The sequence below is a fragment of the Cnephaeus nilssonii genome (genome assembly GCF_951640355.1).
Source record: "Cnephaeus nilssonii genome assembly, chromosome: 8".
NCBI classification, from domain to species: Eukaryota; Metazoa; Chordata; class Mammalia; order Chiroptera; family Vespertilionidae; genus Cnephaeus; species Cnephaeus nilssonii.
In genome coordinates, this window is record NC_137079.1 from 94,193,501 (window position 1) to 94,217,002 (window position 23,502).

A 23,502-nucleotide genomic window follows, 5' to 3' on the forward strand; every position below is an offset into this window, starting at 1 on the left:
AACATTTTTACTTATCAATGAAATATTATCCACTTTCTAATTCTTATAATAATATACTTTGTTCATTAACTAAAAAAACTTTCACTTGATACTAAATTTCTGTGAGTTGTTTTAGTTATTTGATTGCAAAACTGGATAAGAACTAGTTTTGAAGCCTAGACCCATTAAATTGGAGTTTGTGAAAATTTGATTTCATAATTTTCAATCCTTTCTTTGTTGAATTCTGCCTTTTCTGTCTTGTTAGCATCCTGCAATCATACTTCCCTTAAATTAAAGGCCACATGGAATTGGAGCTTTAGGCAAGTGGGTTTTGACTGCAGTCTGGGGCATAATAGCCAAGCCTGGGCTTCACTTTAGTTCTCTCAGTGTTCTTATTTGCTTATTAGTAACAATTACAGTAACTGGGTGAATGAAAAAATAAGTTTTTATAAGAGTTGCTTTGAGAAAAAGAGACAGTATTAGTCTTTTTAGTTTCCCAATCCAGATCTAAATATATCACTTCATTTACAAAAATAATAAAAAATGCTGCAGTGCCTGGGAAGTTGCAGAATATGATGTTAAAAATATTACCCTCCTTCTGAAAGGAATGCTTGTGCTCGGAAAACTCAGGGAGGGGAAATATTGATAAAATAATGCAGCCAAGAATTTCAAATAGCACTTGTTCAGGGAAAAAGATATTAGGTGTTTAGGACGCAAAAGGTATGGTCGTCACAAGAGCAGTTTATTCTGGAAGGCATTTTTTTTGTCTCCTCCCGTTTCTTAGAACACCTTTGTATTCTCTGAACGAGGTGGATTATCAGGACAGATAGAATGATAAACTCTCTTTGAAGGGTAAGATCCAAATTATCAGAAGGTTTGGTCACTTTTAGAGGTGGGTCATATGGAACTGTTAATTTATTAATCTCTGTTCATGAGTAGGGAATAACTGATCTGAAGAAAACCTACCCACCAGACTCCATAGGAGTACATAGTCAGTACAATGTCATTTTCCCAAAATATATTCGGTAGAAAAGTATTCTGGTAGATGTTAGTAGGTATGCTTTTAGAAAAGTTTGGGTATTGTGCTAATCGATATTGTGACTCTCCAAGCAACACATAACTCTTCTCTTTTTTTGGTACTACCTATTACCATGCCTTAAAATAGTGTTTTTCAGAACACCAGTTTGTAAACACTGACTTACAAGAATGTGTATCACTCAAAGTATCCTCCAGAACTCATGTCTAAAAAAAAAGATGAGGCTAAAAAGTATGTATCTTCATATGTCATATTCAGAGGCCAAGTAATCTGTATGTACTGAATGTATTGAAAGATAAGCTTAAATAGAAGTAGAAAAGAGAAAGGCCCCAGAAATACTCTAGCATAAAGTGTGTTTCATAGAGCTGTCATTCAGGCTGATTTATTTAGCGTCTTTTAAATATACATAAATATTCACTTGTTTCTGCTAATTACAATATTTAATTTATTTCAAGAAAAATTTAGTACTGAAAAGTACAAAAAAATATTTCAATTGCTCACCAGTAGTCAGATTTAACGTTTGTTAATTGTTTATGACATTTGTTCAATGTTTTTTTTTCTCTTCCCAGCTCCTTTCTTTATAGGATTGAAGTTTTCTTTGAGCATGTGGGAAGATTTTACTAATTTTCTTTCATCTCTGACACTACTATTATAGAGAAAGGGCGAATAGTGATATTAAAATATTTCTTCTAATTAATTTTCTTTCAATGTGCATGAATCCATGCACTGGGCCACTAGTATGTAATAACTACCCAAGAAATGTTTGTTGAATTTGTTGAATCAAGTTTTGTGGCATGTCATACGAATTATAATATGGGCTAAGAAAAACAGTGGCAAAGATTTGAGTAAAGTAAGTGGATTTGAAAAAAAATATTTTTATTGATTTCAGAGAGGAAGGGAGAGGGAGAGAGAGATAGACACATCAATGATGAGAGAGAATCATTGATTGGCTGCTTCTTGCACGCCCCCTACTGGGGATCAAGCCCACTACCTGGGCATGTGCCATTGACCAGAATCGAACCCAGGACCCTTCAGTACACAGGTCGATGCTCTATCCACCAAGCCAAACTGGCTAGGGCAGTAAGTGGATTTTATATTATTGTCAGTAAAGGGATATGCTACTGGTTTGTATAAGTATTAGAGCAGTTACTAGTAAGTGGAACTGTGATATCAGTGGCTGTCAAATTACATGATAGAAGCATTATGAGGGTCATTTCTTTGGCAGGATAAGTAGAAAAAAGAGGATATATATATATATATATATATATTCAGTTGAAATTCAGTTGAAATGAAGATACTGTGTTTCTAGTTTTGAAACATTATAAATTTCCAAATGATTGTCATACTCAAGTTGTAGGTAGCATAACTGCTTTCAAAGTTAGATTTTAACATAGACTCCCAGATTTTATACATATACATAATCTCACTTGAGATTAATAATTTCATGTAAAATATGATTAAAATTATATTTATAGCTTTTATATTTATGAAAGTAAAGTTGACCAAAACATGACCAGGCAACATAAAATGATGTTCTTGTTGTTGGTGATTGTCTCATGCATATGATGGTGGTGGGAATGAAGGCGGAAGACTGGTGATGCAAGGGCAACCAGTAGTCATTAGGGGAAACAAGGGTGAAACATGTTGCCTGGGTGGGTTTTCTAGGATGGACCAAGCAAGAAAAGGAAATGGTTCTCTATGGATATGGTTCACTGTTGTATGTGCATGAAGACAATTAACAGTCAAGTGTCATATACGAAACAGAAAAGTTACTCTGCCTTTAATGAAAGGCGAATAGGTCATGCAAAAAGAACATAAAAACACAATTAGGTGTGAAAAAGGAAACTTACTTGGCTACAGTAATAATTGCTGTTGACTATAGGTCCCGTGCCATGCACAGACAATTAATGCTATTTAAACAAACAATAACAGTAAGTACTACACACTTGTTCCTTCCCCTCCCTGACTGAGACTCAGAGGGTGAGCTGCCCAGGGTGCCAACCAGGAAATCTGGCCTACTTTTTCTGTGTCCCTTCAGATGTATGCTGTGACATTTTCTTAATAGAATTGTGATCTATTCATCATTACTTGTTTGTCTTTGGAAACCAAATAGTAAATGGAGGTGGTGATCCTTAGATATGCGTGGTTTCCCGAGAACTGATGGGGTCCTGGAATTAGAGATGATGGATAAAAAAAGTCATCCATGTGGTTATATGTTGTAATTAGAGGTCCGGTCACAAAAATTTGTGCACTCGGAGGGTGGGGGAAGGATCCCTCAGCCCAGCCTGCACCCTCTTGCAGTCCAGGAGCCCTTGGGGGATGTCCTACTGACAATTTAGGCCCAATCCCTGGCGGGCCTAAGCTGCAGTCTGGCCTCCCTCTGCAGGAGGTGACTGGCAGGCCAATTGGAGGATGGTGCCGCCCCCAAATCGCTGTCCCCTCCCACCTACCTGACATTCCACTGTTCAGTCAATTTGTATATTAGGCTTTTATTATATAGGACTAGAGGCCCAGTGCATGGATTCATGCACCGGTGAGGTCCCTTGGCCTGGCCTGTGGGGATTGGGCCGAAACTGGCAGTCCAACATCCCCTGAGGGGTCCTGAAGTGCGAGAGGGCACTCTGTGCACATCCTAACTACTGGCTGGTCAGCCAGTTGCTTAGACTTTTATATATATAGACTAGAGGCCTGGTGCACGAAATTCGTGCATGGGGGGTGGAGGGTCCCTCAGCCCGGCCTGCACCCTCTCCAATCCGGGACCCCTTGGCTCATAACCACTTGCCTGCCTACTGGCTTGATTGCCACCTAACTGCTCCCCTGCCAGCCTGATGTCCCCCAATTGCCCTCCCCTGCCAGCCTGATGGCCCCCAACTGCCCTCCCCGGTTGGCCTCATGGCCCCCAACTGCCCTTTCCTGCCACCCAGATGGCCCCCAACTGCCCTCCCCGGCCAGCCTTAGGGCCCCCAACTGCCCTCCCTGGCCAGCCTCAGGGCTCCCAACTGCCCTCCCCGGCCGGCCCCAGGGCTCCCAACTGCCCTCCCCGGCTGGCCTCATGCCCCCAACTGCCCTCCCTTGCTGGCCTCATGGCCCCCAACTGCCCTCCCCAGCCGGCCTCAGGGCCCCTAATTGCCTCTGCCTCGGCCCCCACCACTGTGGCTTTGTCTGGAAGGAAGTCAGACGATAGGAAGATGTGTGGTCTCCTGGTCTAATTAGCATATTACCTTTTTATTAGTATAGAGGTTGGTTCTCCACATTGGAAATAGTTACAAGGTTTGTTTTGGACTAAAAGTGTATAGCCTGGTTCTCCTCAGTATGCCTTAGAATAATGATCTTTATTTTTAATTGATATGTTTTTAATAAATGAAATATGAAACCATATTCTAAAAGTGGCTGAAATTTCAGCAATTATGAAATAAAAGCCACTGAAACCTAGCTAAGCACACATATGCTCTTTTTGGTTACCTCCCTAATAGTTGGTTGGCAACATTAATGAATGGTTGGGCTTGGTTTAATCTTTATATATGGATTTAGTGTTGGGCCAAATACTTTTGTATTCATAATCTCATGTGTCACGTTAGGAAGGTATTATTACCTATGTTTTATGGACGACAAAGCCAGAGAGGTTAAACTTAGTCATACAGATGATTTGTGGCAAAGATGAGATTTGAAACCAGGTCTTCTAATTCCACAGTTGGCGACCTTTCTACCAAGGGAATTAAAGTGAATTTGTTATAGAAATCACCCTATAAATTATTTTCTGTAGAGTGAGTTCCATGTTTCATTATTAAGTGAATACACATACATACAGAAAAAGGACATTCAGGTTCGCTGTCTGGTGTGGTCAGTTGGTTGGGCATTGTCCCGTGCACCAAGGCGTCAGTGGTTTGATTCCCAGTCAGGGCACATGCCCAAGTTGTGGATTCAGTCCCTTGTTAGGGTGCATGAAAGAGGCAACCAGTTGATGTTTCTCTCTCCCTCTCTCTTATTCTCTCTCTAAAAATCAATAAAAATATTTTTAAAAAGAATGTCCAGGAATGGACAAAAGTAAGATTATAGTTGTGAGTTTATTTTTGTATAATAATTTATTATTAGTTATTGTATTTATCATTATTATTAACCTACTTTTGTTCACTCCTATAGTCCAGTAGAATAAAAAATACATATGATGCCCTGATAATAAAGTCACATGTAACAATATAGCATGCCTTCATCATTACATACTTTAAAGGAAATAATTTCCTAATAAATTGTCAAACACTAAGTTTGAAACATTAATAATAAGTGCCATATTAATAAGTGCCATAGTCAAAATACACTAAAATAAGATTCTGCCAAAGTGAAACCATAAATAAATGACTTGGTTTGTGAATTTCTTAATTTAAGAATTAGGTTAAGTGATACTTGAAACCAAGAGAAATTTAGGCTATCAAAATTGTTCATACTATGTTGCGCTGCCTTGTTCCATCTTGGAATTAGGAAATAGACAAATCTAATGGAGAGTCAGTCAACTGAGAAAGATGGGAGACAAGCATTAACAGTACCCACGGTAAAAGCCCACTGCCTGCCTTCCTCTCCTCATTGCCCCCTGTGCCATCCTCTATGCAGATGGGTAGGGAGGCTGATGGGATGCTTGGATGAGCTTGGCTCTTTCATGGCAGGAAGTTTCAGGCCACCATGACTGGATCTATAATTTCTACTACTGAGTGAGCGGCCCTTTCCCCCCACTAAGTTACTCTTTTGTAATGAGTGAGTTAATTTTTTATTTTGTTTTCAGATGTGGCTCACAGGCTAGATTTTAAGGTAAATGTTACTTTATCAGACACTAAATGGCCTTATTTTTACAAATTCTTTCCTCAAAGGGCTATTTATAGGGTTCAGGCCCCCAGGAGACGAGTGGGAGGGGAGGGGAGTGGATTTCAGCCTGAGGCACTTATTTGCTTGAGAAAAATGCCAGATGAGTGGTTTCAAAAAGCTCAGGCTGCTGATGTGGGCAGAGGATTAAAGAGAGCAATTTCTCCTCTCCTTTATAAAGACCTGCTGGAGAGCTAATGGGATTTTGTGTGCATGTGTATTTCCTTTTTCTATTGGGGAAATTAAAAGTAATACTGGAACATCCTGTGATAAAATATGTGAGGTAGAGGCTGAGGGAACAGATAGATGCAGTAGAAGAAATGTGCCCCAGATCTGTGGCATGTATTATGACTGAAGACTTGGCATGTTATTGGTCTCCTGGTGATTAAATACAGGAATGTATGAGGCATAAATAAATACCTGTCTCTTCAGCAGCTTTTAGCATAAATGGCACTCTTTCCTATCAAATAAACTAAATGCTTTCACAAGCTTAAATTTTATTTTATTTTCAATTAGTACCCACCCTGGAAGAATTCCAAGCTATTTCAAATACTCATGCTTCTGAATAAACAGAGCCTTCATTGCATTACTTAAATAGTAAGATAAATGCCTCTCCAATTCAAAATCTGTTAATTTGATTAGATGCCTGCATTAAGGTAGTGAGACTGGGAATAGTTTAAATCTGAGTTTCCAAGATAAGAAACAAAGATAAGATCTCAACTGTAATCGTTGATTCTATGGAAAATAGGAATGTAGACATTTTTGAACATACTTATCTTTGTTCCCAATATTATCTCTTGACAAGGAAGCTTAGTATAGCTCAAATAATAAAATTATCTTATTAACATTTTAATTTACCAATCCTCATTTTATGAAATTACATATTATTGAGTATTTTGTAACCACAAATTACATCCCAAATTACTTACTTGCCACCTTTTGATAAATTGAGTTCTCTCTTCAGGAGGTAGTGTCTTTGAAGGAAGTTCTCCCAGCAGGCACCAGGAAGCAGGGCCTCCCCTCCTACATCCAGTAGAGCCCCATTGGCTCCTGTGGGTGAGAGGACAGACAGACAGGCTAGCAGTCCTAGATTCTCCTGCCACTATCCCCAGAGATCAGGAGAGAGGGCCAGGGTGAGCCCATCACCCTTATTCTCGCCTGTCATCCTAACCAGGAGGGAGCAAAGAGCCAGCTGGTCCTTCTAGTGCCAGGAACACCCACCCCCACACCAACCCCAAAGGGCTCTCAATCTCCTCTCCTCTGCTGGACCCTCATAGAGAAAGTTCTCTCCTTCTTATGTTCCTCTCTGGAAATAGCTTTCTTTTTGGGTCTGGGCAGTAGAGAGAAGATGTGGCCGTATCTTTTCTTGCTAAAACCTCATTACCTGGGCATTGGGGACCAGGAGCAGGAGAGATGTCAGGGTGTTACAACAGAGTATCCATATTAGGAAGGTTCTTTCAAGAGAACAACACCTGTTTTTTTATGAGCCCAGTAGCTAGAGACACCCTTTGGCTAACCAGATCCCTGCGCTCTCATATGGTATGGGGGAATGAAAGAATAAAACCTTTACACATACAGAAAAGTACCCAGATCACAAATGTGCATCTTAATGAATTTTCACAAAAGAAGCATCCATATAACCAGTATGCAGATGAAGTTTATCCTACCTAATAAAAGAGTAATATGCAAATTGACCACACCTTCGCTATGCCCAAGTCACGCCCACCAGCCAATCAGGGCAAGTATGCAAATTAACACAACCAAGATGGCGGTTGATTTGCATACATAGGTGCCCTGAGCGGACCCCCTGTGACAGATCGCAGGGAGCTGGGGTCCGCTCCGGCACCAGGCCGAAAGCCTCCGCCCGAGGCTTTCGGCCTGGTGCACGAGCAGAACCCCTGCGATCAATCGCAGGGAGCAGGGTATCTGCTCTGGCACCAGGCTGAAAGTTTCCACCGGAGGCTTTCGGCCTGGTGCACGAGCGGACCCCCTCCGATTGATCGCAGGGAGCTGGGTGTCCGCTTCAGCCTGGTGCCGGAGCAGACCCCTGCGATCGATCACAGGGAGCTGAGGGTTGCTTCAGCCTGGTTCAGGAGTGGACCCCCTGCAATCGATCGCAGGGAGCTGGGGGTTGCTTCGGCCTGGTGCACGAGCGGACCCCCTGCGATCGATCGCAGGGAGCTGGGGGTTGCTTCGGCCTGGTGCAAGAGCGGACCCCCTGCGATCGATTGCCTGGGCAGGGAGCTGGGGGTCTGCTTTTGGCCTGGGCAGGAGCGGACCCCCTGCGATTGATCACAGGGAGCTGGGGGTCCGCTCCTGCCCAAGAGGCTTTTGGTCTGGGCAGGCCTGGGCAGGGGCTGAGCCAGTGATCAGAGGAAGCTGGAGGGGCCTGCCCAGGCCTAAAGCTTTGGCCAGAGGCTTTAGGCCTGGGCAGGGCACAGCCGATGATTGGTGTGAACTATAGAGGAAACACCTGTTCTGACTGCACATTGCCTAAGCTTCCTGTATGCCACTGGTAATCTTCTTAGTAACTTGGGTAATAAGAATCCAAAAAGGTGATCTAGGGTTTTTCCACCACACTCCTGGAGAAAAAAATGAAGGTCCGCTGCTGGAGGGCTAAGAAATGTCATATCCTGCCCTAGCTGGTTTGACTCAGTGGATAATGCCTCGGCCTGCAGACAGCAGGGTCTGGGTTTGATTCTGATCAAGGGCATGTACCTAGGTTGCAGGCTCCTGCCTGGCCGGGGCCCAGATCAGGTCTCATGCAGGAGGCAACCAATCAAAGTGTTCCTCTCACTTTGATGTTTCTCTCTGTCTTTCCCTTTCTCTTCCACATTCTCTATAAGTCAATGGAAACATACCCTCAGGTGAGGATAAAAAAATAAAGAAAGAAATCCATATCCTATGAAAGACACATCTTGAAAATGCCCAAAGAAAGTTGTCATTTTTTCTTGGTGAAGGGACTGGAGTCCGTGTTGATGAAAACACCTTGGTGGCTATGGTGACTGGCAGTGGCTGCAGCAGTGGGGTGATGGGGCTGGTGCCTTCCCCTGACCAGCCCGGTTGCCTCCCACAAAGGGAGGCCAGACTGCAGCTTAGGTACGCTCCCTGTGGGGCGAGGGCCTAAGCCGTCAGTTGGACATCCCCTGAGGGCTCCCAGTATGTGAGAGGGGGCAGGTTGGGCTGAGGGACCCCCGACCCCCAGTGCATGAATTTCGTTTACCGGGCCCCTAGTCTTTTTATAATGATACTAGAGGCCCGGGGCACAAAATTTGTGCAAGAGTAGGGCTCCTAGGCCTAGCCGGCGATCAGGGCCAATCTGTGGGGCAACCGGTGGGGCGATCGGGGGGACCCCCGCTGGCCCCCGCCTTGGCTGGCCTGGCGCTGCCTGCCCACTGGCCCTGTCCCCCCTCTTCACCCCCCACCCCCCACCGCCACCGCCAGTCACCTCCCTCTGCAGGGCGACCGGCGGGGCGATTGGGGGGCAGAGGGCCTGCTTGCACCCACCTTGGCTGGCCTGAGGCCTGAGGGCTGGGGGCAGTTCCTGCATTGAGCATCTGCCCCCTGGTGGTCAGTGCATGCCATAGCAACCGGTCGTTCTGCCGTTCGGTCAATTTGCATATTAGGCTTTTATTATATAGGATTTATTTCCTAATTATAAAAGCACTTTGTAGTCATTTTGGAAAATTTAGCAAAATGTAGTAAAGAAAATAAAATCCACTCATTGTACCTACTCCCCCCAAAATGACCACTGGTAACAGTCTGTGTGTTTGCAGTCCATCTGTCTGTCTCATGCCCTTGCACACACAGATGTTATGTGCACCCATAGATACATGCATCCAGTACCACAGCCTCTGAAGCTTTACACACAGAAGTTCTAAGTAGGTGCAATACCATGACATACAACAGAGTTTTATGTTTACTGTCTCGTTGTTGATTTCAACAACAGAATGGCCAGAAAACTAAAGGGAAGCTCAAAACCATCTGTCTCCTTACTTGATATCAGGAAAGGGGCTGCTTGTGAGGGAGGAGATAAAATAAGTCACTGCCATATACTTGTGGATGATTCTTAGATTTCATTTCTTCAATATTTCCCGCCTCACAGAAAACTCAGCAATAATGTTTTTTTGTTTTTTTGTTTTTTTTTAAATAGCTCTCTTGCACATACCTAAACAAACAACCACAGTGAGTCAAAACGTTGGAAATTGGGTGGTGGTGTTGTGAGTTACAGGAAAATGATCTCTCCATTACTACTAAAATAAGTGAGACAATGCCTTTGGTCCTCTCAGGATTTCCTGTTCACGTTGTCAGGAAGATGACAGTTGGCACCAGCTTCCTGTTGCTATTGGTGATGCAGGGCATGTTGCCCACCTGTGCCCTGGCTGGCCATGGGCTCAGTTTCTGCAGGGGTTCCTTGTGCTTCCCTCAGAAGAGCCTATGATCTCTTTTTGTAAAATATATTTTCTTGTCTTATACATATGAGATTTGAGTTATTACATATACAGAAACTTTATTGGATTTTCATATTTGTTAGGTGTCTTTTCAGCTTACTCTTTTTCTCCTTGCTTGTGAAAAAGGTTCACAAATGGTATGGAGTGGCCTGTATGTTCACATGTGCCCTTGTATTGTCTTTGCAGTCGAAATCAGCTGTCCACCCTGCCTGCCTGCCTGTGTGGTCTGCCTCTCAAAGTGTTAATTGCAAGTAACAACAAACTTGGATCGCTGCCAGAAGAGATTGGTCAGCTCAAACAGTTAATGGAGTTGGTATGTACTGATTTTTAAGGTGCTTTCTTACAAATCATAGTCTGTTGAAGTTGTCAGAAAAACTTTTTGCTATGGTTGGACAGAGAGGAACTGAGCCTATCCTATCTAATATAAGAGTAATATGCAAATTGACTGTCACTCCAAGACACAAGATGGCTGCCCCCATGTGGTCAAAGATGGTTGCCCCCATGTGGACACAAGATGGCCACCACAAGATGGCCTGCAGGGGAGGGCAGTTGTAGGCAGTTAGGGGTGACCAGGCTGGCAGAGGAGGGCAGCTGGGGGAGACCAGGGCAGCAAGGGAGGACAGTTGGAAGGGACCCAGGCCTGCAGGGGAAGGCAGTTGTGGGTGATCAGCCAAGCAGGGAGGGCAGTTAGGGGTGACTGGGCCGGCAGAAGAGGGAAGTTGGGGGAGACCAGGTCAGCAGGGGAGGGCAGTTGGGGGGAACCAGAACTGCAGGGAAGGGCAGTTGGGGGGGCAGGCCTGCAGGGGAAAGCAGTTGGGGGGGGGGGACCAGTTCTGCAGGGGAGGGCAGTTGCGGGGGGACCAGGCCTGCAGGGGAGGGCAGTTGGGGGCGATCAGGCCAGTAGGAAGGGCAGTTAGGGGTGACCGGGCCAGCAGGGGAGGGCAGTTGGGGGAGACCAGGCCAGCAGGGGAGGGCAGTTGGGAGGGGACCAGGCCTGCAGGGGAGGGCAGTTGAGGGGAGGGCAGGCCTGCAGGGGAGAGCAGTTGGGGGGGGGGAAACAGGCCTGCAGGGGAGGGAGTTGGTGGGGACCAGGCCTGTAGGGGACGGTAGTTGGGGGAGACCAGGCAAGCAGGGAGGGCAGTTGGGGGCGATCAGGCCAGTAGGAAGGGCAGTTAGGGGTGACCGGGCCAGCAGGGGAGGGCAGTTGGGGGAGACCAGGCCAGCAGGGGAGGGCAGTTGGGAGGGGACCAGGCCTGCAGGGGAGGGCAGTTGAGGGGAGGGCAGGCCTGCAGGGGAGAGCAGTTGGGGGGGGGGAAACAGGCCTGCAGGGGAGGGAGTTGGTGGGGACCAGGCCTGTAGGGGACGGTAGTTGGGGGAGACCAGGCAAGCAGGGAGGGCAGTTAGGGGTGACCGGGCCAGCAGAGGAGGGAAGTTGGGGGAGACCAGGCCAGCAGGGGAGGGAAGTTGTGGGGGGGGGGGACCAGGTCTGCAGGGGAGGACAGTTGGGCGGGACCCAGGCCTGAAGGGGAGGCCAGTTGGGGTGGGTACCAGGCCAGGAGGGGAGGGCAGTTGGGGAGACCAGGCCTGCATGGGAGGGCAGTTAGGGGCAATTGGGCAGGCAGGGGAGCAGTTAGGTGTCAGTCAGGCTGGCAGGGGAGTGGTTAGGGGTGATCAGGCTGGCAGGCAGAAGCGGTTAGGGGCAATCAGGCAGAGGCAGGTGAGCGGTTGGGAGCCAGCAGTCCTGGATTGTGAGAGGGATGTCCGCCCGCCCGTTTAAACGGGCAGTCGGACATCCCCCAAGGGATCCCAGATTGGAGAGGGTACAGGCTGGGGTGAGGGACAATCCCCCTCTCCCCATGCACGAATTTTGTGCACCGGGCCTCTAGTCCTATATAATAAAAGCCTAATATGCAAATTGTCCCCTTGGGTAGTCGTTCGACCAGGAGTTCAACCTCTCGCTATGACGTGCACTGATTACCAGGGGGCCAGGGGGTGGCACAGAACATGGCAGGCGTCTGTAATGTGCTACAACCTCTTGCTGGCTACCTAGGGCCAGGGATGACGGGCCGGAGGTGCGGTGAGAATGCGGGGTGTCCCTCAAGCTCTCTCTCTCATGCTCCCTGCTACCCTTCCCTGGGACGCCAGGGCTCACGCGCCAGGGAAGCCCCTGTGCTCAGGTGCTGGGCGCCTGCAAGGAGCCTGCCCGCACCCACGTGGCATCTTCCAGGTGAGCCGGGCCATAGCCGCCATGGGTAGGCTGGTCAGGAGAGAGCACAGCTACCTGCCCTGCTTCTGTGCTGCACTGCTGGGCGGCCCAGAGGCCCACGCTGCACCCCAGCTCGTGGCGTCCGGCCGCGCTTACCGCATCTCCGAGTGGGGACTCGGGCGTCGCCATGACTCAGGCGGAGGTGGGCACGTGGGGGGGGGAGGGGTTCAGGGGGAGGTTGGGGCCCAGGTGCTCCTCAAGGCCCAGAGGTCAGCTGAGACCTGCCCCTCTACGCCAGACGCTCGCGCTTGGATCACTGGCCAGACCTAGGGACCACACTCGTGTCTCTAGTGTTACTGATAAAGACTTTAAGGAGGGAGAGGAGTAACCTTGGTTTTGTTGTAACAGACATAGTTCCTGAAAGTTACAGATTTTCTGTAGTTTACACTTAAGTTTATATGACTTACAGCTCCTGAAGTTTACAGGTTATCATATGGTAGTTACTAGTAGATCATTTTTTTCACAATGAAAATAAGTTTGTGATAAATTATGGGTAAACAAAAAATAATCTACAAATAGGTTAGTAGGCCCCACTTTCTGAATGTATATAGATAAGTCACAAGACAGAAATCACGGCGTGCTGTGATTCTGTGAGGATTTGAGTAGCCGTGCCCTAGAGCAGCGGTCGCCAACCTTTCGGACCTCACGGATCAGCAGTGGTCCATGGACCACTGGTTGGCGACCGCTGCCCTAAATTAATGTAACTTTAAAATGTGACCCTATCCCCAGGGATAAAAAAGAAGAATGAGTTACAGACGGGCAGAGATGGGTTTGTAAGTGTGTGCCTGAGGGTGAGGTGCACTACTGTATTTCAGCTCTTTCTCTACCTATTTAATTACATACCTTGTTTCTTAGAGTGGGAAAGAATGATTCCTTTCTAGACTTCCATTGAGCTAAAATGGGTGAAGGTAGAGGCAAGAATGAGCAATCAGGTTAAAACAACAGTCACAATTTGGCCTCCGAGCAAGCATTATTTCACACAGACCTTGTGTCAAACACAGAGCAAATACTGTGATTCCAACCATGGAAAGGACACGGTACTTTCCTGTAAGTAGATGCCATTCTAGAACATTGATGACCAATAACTTTTCTTTTGTGTGCCAACTCCAGTTAATTTCTTTGGGGCCACCTGGAATCCTGTTGTGATGGCTTGTGAGGCCCAGATAGAGTGCTGTGATCACTTACTCATGTCTGCTTCGAAAATTGGCTGGGAAAGTGACAGCACCCGTGTCACATGTGTATCCACTTTGACTTTAGTATAGAAATGAGTAACTGCTGTATCAAGGCACTAGGGCTACTTAAACAGGACGTATGTGATAGCAGTATCTGAAACCCATTCCAGCTCACTCAGACCAAGTTGGGATTGGTTATAGAGATCCAGAGGTCTTCCCATCACTCAGTATCAGGACATTTGATCAGGGATCACGAAATGACTAGAACAAGACACTGGAAAATTGTCAAGAACTGTGGCCATGGTTACTTTTATGACTTTCTCTACTTCTGCGTACAATGGAGAAGTTGCCTAGCCCACAGATTCCAAGTGTAAATGTCCTCCCAGCTAAAGCACTTAGCAGGGACCTACTAGCAGGTCTCAGCCCTGGTTTCCAAGTGAGAGAGGCAAGATCTGAGTCTCATGTCCTCTCCTGACTCAGTCAGCAATACCCAAGGCACATGGTCACATTGCCCTAACCTGGCTGCTCAGCTGCCACCAATGGGGGCAGTTCTGAAAGAAGATGGTTATCACTTTGGGTCCTCTCACCCTGAAGTCTATTACAAGAAGAGTGCTTACAGGGTAGGGAAAGGTTTTAAGGGAAGAGACCTTTGAGAGATGCCTTACATTACTCCATGTATCAAACACAGAGTGAAATATTGTGATTCCAACCATGGAAAGGACACGGTGCCTTCCTGCAAGTAGATGCCAGTCTAGATAGAACATTGATGACCAATCATTTTTCTTATGTGCTCCAACTCCAGTTAATTTCTTTGGGGCCGGAAATCCATGTGGGATTTCTGAGATGAAAATAAGAAGGCAGAGACAGGAAGGCCTTCAAGAAGGCAAGAAGGAGGGATGACTTGTGCCAAGACAGGACAGTGTGGTACTGCATGGCATGCTTGGGCAGTAAGAAGCAGTTTAATCCTCCTGAGACTAGGAAGAATGGGATGACTGCCTCAGGTTTAGGCCACCATTATCAACTCCTTCACAGGGTATTCAAGGCCCACATGGTCTGGCCCCTGCTTCCCTCTCAGGTTCTTCTCTTGCCCTTAGTCCCTTCACCCTCTAAATTACAGCCTTCTGGTGATGCACCTCGTTCATTTTCATATCTGTCCTTTGGAGCATGGACTGTTTCTTCCTCCTCCTCTTTTGGTCAGTTTTTAGCTCACTTAGATCTCACTTTCTCCAAAATGCCTTCCCAGGTCCTGAGTTAGGTGCTTTTAAGATGAGCACCCAAAACTTACCATCCAATTTTCACAGAGTCATACTTGTCATCTTACTTGGTATTCTGCTTAAGGACAAGGGACTGTGTATTGCTGTTGTACCTGGTGCCCGGCACATGATAGACACCTAAAAATGTTTGCTGCATGCTGCTGTCCAATGATGGAGAGTGGGCCATGAAGGTGGCTTGGTGCAGACTCCCAAGTACTTTACTGGGTTGGGGGGACTTTATCTTTCAGTCCAGGTTAATTCAGAAGGTGCCATTTTAACAGAAAATAAACAAATATAGAATAATGCTTTGGATGAAACTGATAGTTATATGTTGTCTTTTTAATGCTTCTTTCAGGAGTCTGAGAAATACAATATAAGTTACAAATTGTTGTTGTTGTTTCCTACTTTTCGGCCCCTGACTGATGAAGTCAGTGTTCTGGACCCCTTTGGCAGCCAGAATGTGTTTCAGTCCCACTGCGCCCTGCACTTCAGCCCACAGTGTGCCAGCCATCAGCTGTGCCTAGAACTAGGACAGCTCTGTTAACAGGTGGCACAGGTGCTGAGCCCTGGAGCCACCCGCGTCAGAGCAGGGCTTTCCTCACATGACCTCGTCAGCTTGCGGGGCTGGCTGAGGAAGTACCACAGCACTGTCTGCAGCCTTGAGACACGCAGGCTGCTGGGTGGGTGGAAGGGACGCCCTGAGCTTGTCTTAGGCACCTTGTCTGGAGCCGGCTCTTAGGAAGGCTGCCCTGCCTCCTAGTTACAGCAGTCATCAACCAGTCCTCGTGAATTTTCTCTACCAGCAACAGCTATTGAACCCTGGCGTTCTGGAACGCTAGAGCCATAGAGGTTTGAAAAGACATCTAATCCAAGGTGTTGACATTTTACAAATGATGAAACCGAGGCAGGAGGATGTATAGAGCATCGTCCTAGTGTAGTTAACTTATAACTTCAGTTGAAACACCCTCACCCAGTAAGCAGCAGATGCAATTTTGTTTTATTTATTTTTAAAATGTGTTTTTATTGATTTTTAGAGAGAGATGAGGGGAGAGAGTGATAGAACTATCAATGAGAAAGAAACATCGATCGGCTGCCTCAGCAGATGTACTAATAATTTTAAATGTACTAGTAACTAGTAGCTACATATAAAAATATATATAAGCAAACGAACTCTAATAATATATTTTAACCCAAGATAGCCAAGACATAATGTCAACATGTATACAATATAAAAGTAATGAGGTATTTTGTATTCTTTGTTTGTATTAAGTCTTTGAAGCCCAGTGTGTGTTTACACTTGCAGCACATCATGGATTGGACTGGTCACATTCCCATGCCCAGTAGCCACATGTGGTGATTACCATACTGGATGGGCAGCCTGTGTTTTTTCTACTCTGGGTATAAGCAAGCTAGATCTTTGTAAAAAAAACATTTCTTTGTGAAGTTGGTAAAAATGCAATAAGTTGCCATTATTTAACCACAAAGGGTAACTAGCCTTGCTTAAGGTCACAAACTAAAAAAAGATTAGTTTCCATCCCTTCTTATCTTTAATCTTTTTGCTTAAAATAGTAGTATTACTATAGGTAATCACGTCAGATGTTTTTTAGCTATTAACTAGAACAAAATTCCCGGGAGAGCCTAAAGTAAGTCTGGGATTATGTGGGTGGCTTCTGTTTTGTGCTACATAGTAACCAACTTACTAAAAAATATGGGAGCTCCCCAAGCATTTAGAGTATCTTAAGCCACCTCCGTGCTGATAAAATCTCTCAGTTTATAGGCTCAGTATTGTTTAAGAATTTTGAAGAGAAATCATTTTAGAATTTTCACATTAGACTCCTAAATTGAGTTGTAAACTCTGTTTTTCCTTCGAGTATTTGTGGAGCATTCTAGAATCACTTGCTTAAAAAACAAACACAAAAACACTATAGCCATCTACAAGAAAGGAGTTGTCCTTTCTAATTTTTGAGAGAAATTGGGGTTGGAAAAAATATCTGACCATCTGTGTGTGCTTCTATGATGGGAAGAGATTACTAAGCACCTACTGTATGCCAGGCACTCTGCTAAGTACATGACGTGTTATTTCATCTAATCTTGACAATAATCCAGCAAGGTAGCGATTATATCTACGTTTCACAGGCGAGTTTGAGTTTCCAAATTACTTACCTAAGGCTGTGGAGCTACAACGTAGTGGAGCTGAGGTGAAAACCAGGTTTGTCTGATGAAAGTCCATACCCTTTCCACAGCTGTGTTCATTGTGCCTCATCTAGTTGTAAGTGAGCCTGTCATGGAGAAAGGGCCATGACTTCCTTCTTTGGCATTCCTGGATTCAGCTTGGACTGATTTTCCTATCAAAGTTGTGGCAAGCCATGAACAGCTGAGAGTGAATGAGAGAAATATTACAAAAATAGGGGGTGGTACAAATGGGTGGGCAGTATCTGTCTGAAGGTTTTCTCACCAAAGAGCCACAGCCGTGAAGGAGGGGCAGCAGACTTCTCTTCTTTTTTTTTTTTTTTTTTAATATATTTTATTGATTTTTTACAGAGAGGAAGGGAGAGGGATAGAGAGCTAGAAACATCAATGAGAGAGAAACATCGATCAGCTGCCTCCTGCACACCCCCCACTGGGGATGTGCCCGCAACCAAGGCACATGCCCTTGACCGGAATCGAACCTGGGACCCTTCAGTCCGCAGACCGACGCTCTATCCACTGAGCCAAACTGGTCTCGGCAGCAGACTTCTCTTGTATTGACTAAACCTCACTTTACTCATTGAAACCTTGTTAACATATTGGAAACATGCTTCTCTTGCTGTCAATCATGCCTGAAGAATAAGGTATGGCAAATATTTGGTAAGGCATACTTATTGAATGCCATCTATATATATAAAACCCTAATATGCACATAGACTGAACAGCGGAACAACCAAACAACCAGTTGCTATGACATGTGCTGGCCACCAGGGGGTGCGTGCGGAACATGGGGGGTGTCAGCAGTAGGCAGCAGAGTGCGGAACATGGTGGGCATTGGCTGAGGTGGGATAGTGGAGCAGGGGAGTGGGGGCACCAGACCAAGGCAGGGCACTGGTCGCTGTCATCAGGGCAAGCCTCTGGTGATTACTGAAAATTCTTTGCTCCCACACGCCGTGGTCCCGCCGGGCACTCACACCCGCTGCCGGCACTGGCCCCGCTCACACCCGCAGCCGGTGCCGGAGCTGCCACTCGCACTGCCGGTGCCTGGCAGCGGTCCCAATCGCTTGGCGCTGTCAGCAGGTATGAACAGTGGCTGCCGGCCCCGATTGCCCCTGAGGGCTTCTCCACCTCCCCCTGCTCCTGAAGGGCGATCAGGGCAGCACCCACTGCTCGTACCCACTGCTGGCACCCGCCCCGATTGCTCCGTGCCATCAGTGGGTGCAAGTGGGGCTGGCACCGTCAATGCGTGGGGGTGGTGGCAGCAGGAGCAGGGCTGCTGACAGATGAGACCAGGGACCATGGCGGCAGGGGCCAGGCGGGGGTGTGGAGGATGGGCCAAGACCCGCCCCTGTGCCCACCACAGCCTTGTGGCCCACATTCCTTTCAAGGTGCATGAATTTGTGCACTGGGCCCCTAGTCTTATGTAATAAAAGCCCAGCGACCGAATGGCAGAACGACCAGTTGACCAGTTGCTATGATACGCATTGACCACCAGGGGAAAGATGCTCAACGCAGGAGCTGCCCCCTGGTGGTCAGTGCACTCTCACAGTGGGGGTGCCGCTTGGCTGACCTGGATGAGCAGCACTTCCACAGCAGGCCGATCCCCACAGACTACGCCTCCACCAGTGCACGAATCCCGTGCACCGGGCCTCTAGTATGTTATAATTAACAGACAGCTATGAAGACAGGCACACTTAAGATAGAACACAATAAACTGGCGAACACTAAAGGGCATTTGCCAAAGGTTTAGGAGTTTTCTCATTAGTTCTCTGTGCTTGCTGACATCCTGGGGTCAAGAGATGGTCTATTTCTAATTTGAGTTTTCTCAGCTCTCTCCTCTTCCAAATCATGTGGTGTGTGAAAATTGTGTCTTCCAGCTCTTGCTTTCATGTATGAGAACTCAGTATCACGGATTCAGAAACCTGCTTTTACAACCAAAAACTCACAGGGCCTGGCTCAAGTAATAACTGATGGGAAGGTGTATTTCCTGGCCCTGACCAGGGATACTATTTTTTATTCTCTTTTCATAAAATGTTGGTAGTGTGGAGAGTTTGAATCCAAGGATTTACTGAGCAGCTTCTGAGGAATGTCCCTTCTTCATTATTTTTATAGGTAGCATTTCAACCTCTGAGTTAGGTAGTGGAGATGTAAATTCATGTGTCTGCCATGATCTTTCATCCATTTGTAGTCTGGAGGTGTCTCCTCACATCTCTGGTTTCTGTGGGACATTTGGAAACCCATGGCTTATTCAAGACTCCTTCTGTTGCTTCAATTTCTGCCTTTCTTATGAAGAACAGTGGGGTGGGACCTGTGTTTGTGGGTGTGTGGAACAGTATGAAGTAGAGTTTTATACTGGAAAGAAACATTTAGTAAGTCTTGGGAGATAATACATCTATCATACTAGCAGTTGCTTGAAACAGTGTGGAGTTTAAATGAACATAATGATTTTTCTTAAAAAAAAAAAGTTCTGACTGCAGGCATTGAGGTTTTTGATTGCTAAGAAATAAAAATTGACATTACTCCTGAGTCAGTTAGATATTTGTCTTTCAAAGTCTGCTCATTATTTCTTTTTCTTAAAAAAAAAAACAACAACACCTATATCTTATTGATTTTTCTTTTTTAAAGAGAGAGGAAGGGAGAGGGAGAGAAACATCAATGCGAAAGTGAAGCATCAACCGGGGATCGAGCCCGCAACCCAGGATGTGCCCTGACCAGGAATCAAACTGGCAACCTCTTCGTGCATTGGAACTTGCCCAACCAACTGAGCCGCACAGGCCAGGGCTGTCAGCTCATTATTTTTGATGTGGTAAATGGGTTTTCCTAATGTTGGAAGGAAATTAGAATTATTTAATCTCACTTCTTCTTTTACATAGGCACAGAGAGGTTAAGACATTCACTGAAGTTACACAGTGAAAAAGGCATGGTCACATGATGGGAGGCCAATGGTAATAGCTTACAATTCCTGTCAGATATTTGTGTTTCCTTCAATTAAAAAAAAAGAGCTAGATTTATTACAAAAATATGACTTAAGCAATAATATAACCACACTAAGTTTTAAAACCTGGGAGTCAGAGCATGGTAGCTCATGGAAATACAACATGCAATTCCACAATGTGACCTGGTCTCACTAGACCTCTTCTCAGAGATCATCTTGACACAGTGTTTATGTTGGTTTTCATTAGAGGTCACACCTTCAAAACACTTCTAGTTTTTTTCCAATATTATTATCTGAAAGTGAGTATTACCTATTAATATCGGAATTTACTCTAACACTTTAAATCCTTGTCATTTTTGCATTCTAAAGGGAAGCTAGCAACTAGCACCTATCAGCAAAAGTGTGTTAATCTTCAACGTGTATTTAACTTCTAGATACTTCCTTTATTGCCTAGAAAGGCTCTGATGAAATGTGGTTACTTAAAAGTATGTTGATTAAACCAGTGGAATATAAGTTTAAGTCATAGGTAAACTTCTCAATTTTTTTTTAATCCAAATGACAAAAGTGAACTGGCTGTTCCATAAAAACCTAAGTTCAAGTATTTAATAATTAGATTTATTCCCCTGTCAAAAAGAATAGAATTAGTAAATATGTATTCTATGTTTATGGTTCATTTTTTGGTCTACCTACATATTTGTAATATTGTGACACTAAATTTATGGTAATTTGATTTCACTGAAGCTTGAAATAATTTCCTTTTTCTAAGACATAGCTTAGGGCTAGTAGATAATTCAGAAGGAATTCATTTGACTATTCTAAGAAGCCACTGAATATGGAATTCATAGCATGGTAAATTCTAATTAATTTCAGAAGTGTGAGGCGTTAGTGGTTTTCTTTTTTTAATTTATTTTCCTAAATCTTCTTTTCTTTAACGAACTAAAAAACAAACAAACAAACAAACAAAACCACAACCTTATCTTACCTTAGGCTAATTATGGACAGACATGTTCTAGAGAACCAGGCCACTCTAGGAATATTGCGTTTATATTTTCTATGGAAATAGCTTATCCCCAAGCATCTATACTATTATCTTCTCCTCCCTCCTCCTCATTCCCCAGCTAATCAAGACATAATTACCTAAGGGTTTCAATTTTTTTGATGGAATTTATAACTTCTTAAATTTGGCAAGTTCAATAATGGGGAGGGAATAGAGTTTTCAACAATATTTACTATACTATAGTGAAAAGTCTTTATCTCACTTATATGCTATATCTGCCTGGGCATTTTTTCTGTATTCTTTTGGCAGAACAGGAAGTAACTGGCATCAGTGAAAAGTATTATTAAAATAATCTGTCCTTCACCAAATACCCTTTAAAATGTGAGTAGACAATTGGATTTTGTGTTTCTAATTGTCTACAGATGTCCAGTTCTATAATTCAGAAGGTAAAACTCGCTTTTATCATGTTAAGTTCTCTAAAACAGAAAAAGTATATTGGTTATCATTTTCCCTACTGATAAATAAGTATTTAATAGCTGAGGGGAGTTTATTTTCTTTGATAAAGTCAATATATTAAAAATATATGTTGGAAAATTTACCTTATATTTAGAGAAATAGGATATCCTAAATTCTGGCTAACCAGAGGATAATGAACAAAGTGCAAAATGATTATAGTACACACAAAAAATGGAATAACAATCTCATGAGATTTTATGCTGTGAAAATGCTGCTTATATCTTTTTTGTTCCTCTCTCTTTCTCTCTTTTTCTCCCCCACTCCCCATAAGTGAGACAGAGTAAACTGCAGCGTTTTAGAGTGTCACCAGCAATAGACTTAGAATTTTATCCAACATTTATTGATTCCTTACCTTATACCTGGCATTTTGCTTGGCACCAAGAGATGGAGTGAGTAAGACGTGGTCTGTTCCATCTAGGAGCTCAAGAGAAGGGCATTTTAAAAAATCATGTCCTTGAAACTTCTTTAAATTGTCAGTTTCACATTGAAAATCTGATTTCCCTGAACTACAAATGGGTCTTTCTCATGCTGTCTTTCTCTCACAGACTTATAACAATTTATTTTAGTTGTCAACTACATAAATTCTCTCTAGAGATGGAAAATAATTCCCACTAGTTCTTCCCCCACAACACCCCTTCCTCAAAACATCACCAATGTGACTTTATGAGTCCAATAGAATGATTTAATTTCATATATATCTAGGGCTTACCTGTGTACCATTTGTGAGGGCTTTTTTAAAGTACAATGGAATGGTATCTTTTGCTTATTTGTAACTTGGTTAAGACAAGATAAGGCTTTCTGTGAAAGATTTGGTTGTTGACTTATATGACTGATCAAATGCCTTAGGAATTGGGAAAGCAGGCATTTCACTTTTCACTTCTCATACATGGAAGTATATTCAGAAAGGCAAAGTAATTTACTGATTCAGGGAGGGGCCAAGAGTGATTGGACAGATCTCTGGACCGCCTAATTCTGAAATTACTTCCTGACACTTTTTGTCTCTGCAGATGTGCTTGTGGTTTTGTTTGTGTGTGTGTGTGTTTATAAACACTAGAGATATTTTTCATAAAATTTTGTATGACTTTTCTGGGCCAGGAGTGATGCAGCAACAGCAAGCTTGGGGCGTGATGCCCTTGAATACCTAGTGTTCTTAGCTCATCACATGCTACCCCCAGGTAGACAGATGAGTATAGAACAGTATCCAGGCTGATTACCCGTGTGCCATCAGCCTTTATAGATTATAGCTTCACTCCCTTTGTCAGGAGTGATATTATTCCTCTTCATCAAATGATATTCATTTAAGTATCCTCATGACCTTGACAGATGAGCAGGTCACCTGAGGACGTTTAGAGGAGATGAGGATAGAGAGCAGCAGTCCTTTGTGTTCTGTGTGGCCCTGCTTTTACTCAGAGCCCAGGATTTCTGGGGGATGGTCAATGGTGAGTTCATCTTATCTGAATGAATGTGAAACCAATTTCAAAATGAGGCTTTGCTGCTCTAAAAGGGAGCATGAAAGAGGGTTTTTTGCAGGTTCAGCATGTGGGATGTGGGATATTTAAAGACTTGATCTCATTGGGATCATTAGTAGCCCAAATATATCTGTGGTTCTGTGATACCAAGAGGGTGCAAGACATTTGGCATGTGTATTGGAGCATCCTGTGTCCCTTAAGTGAGACAGAGTAAACTGCAACGTTTTAGAGTATCAACAGCAATAGACTTAGAATTTTATCCAACATTTATTGATTCCTTACCTTATACCTGGCATTTTGCTTGGCACCAAGAGGATGGAGTGAATAAGACATGGTCTCTTCCATCTAGGAGCTCACAGACTTTCAGGAAAAGAGAAACACTTGAGCAGA

At 44.5% G+C, this 23,502-nt stretch overlaps 1 protein-coding gene across 6 annotated transcripts in view; it reads left to right on the forward strand.

Annotated features, from left to right (window-relative positions):
* LRCH1 (leucine rich repeats and calponin homology domain containing 1) overlaps positions 1-23,502 on the forward strand; it is a 230,572-nt gene that overhangs the window by 127,239 nt on the left and 79,831 nt on the right. For all 6 annotated transcript variants that reach the window (XM_079778890.1, XM_079778891.1, XM_079778886.1 and 3 more), the window contains exon 3: positions 10,504-10,630. In XM_079778890.1, coding sequence (XP_079635016.1) covers positions 10,504-10,630 — 127 coding nt within the window. The remainder of the gene's footprint in view (positions 1-10,503; positions 10,631-23,502) is intronic.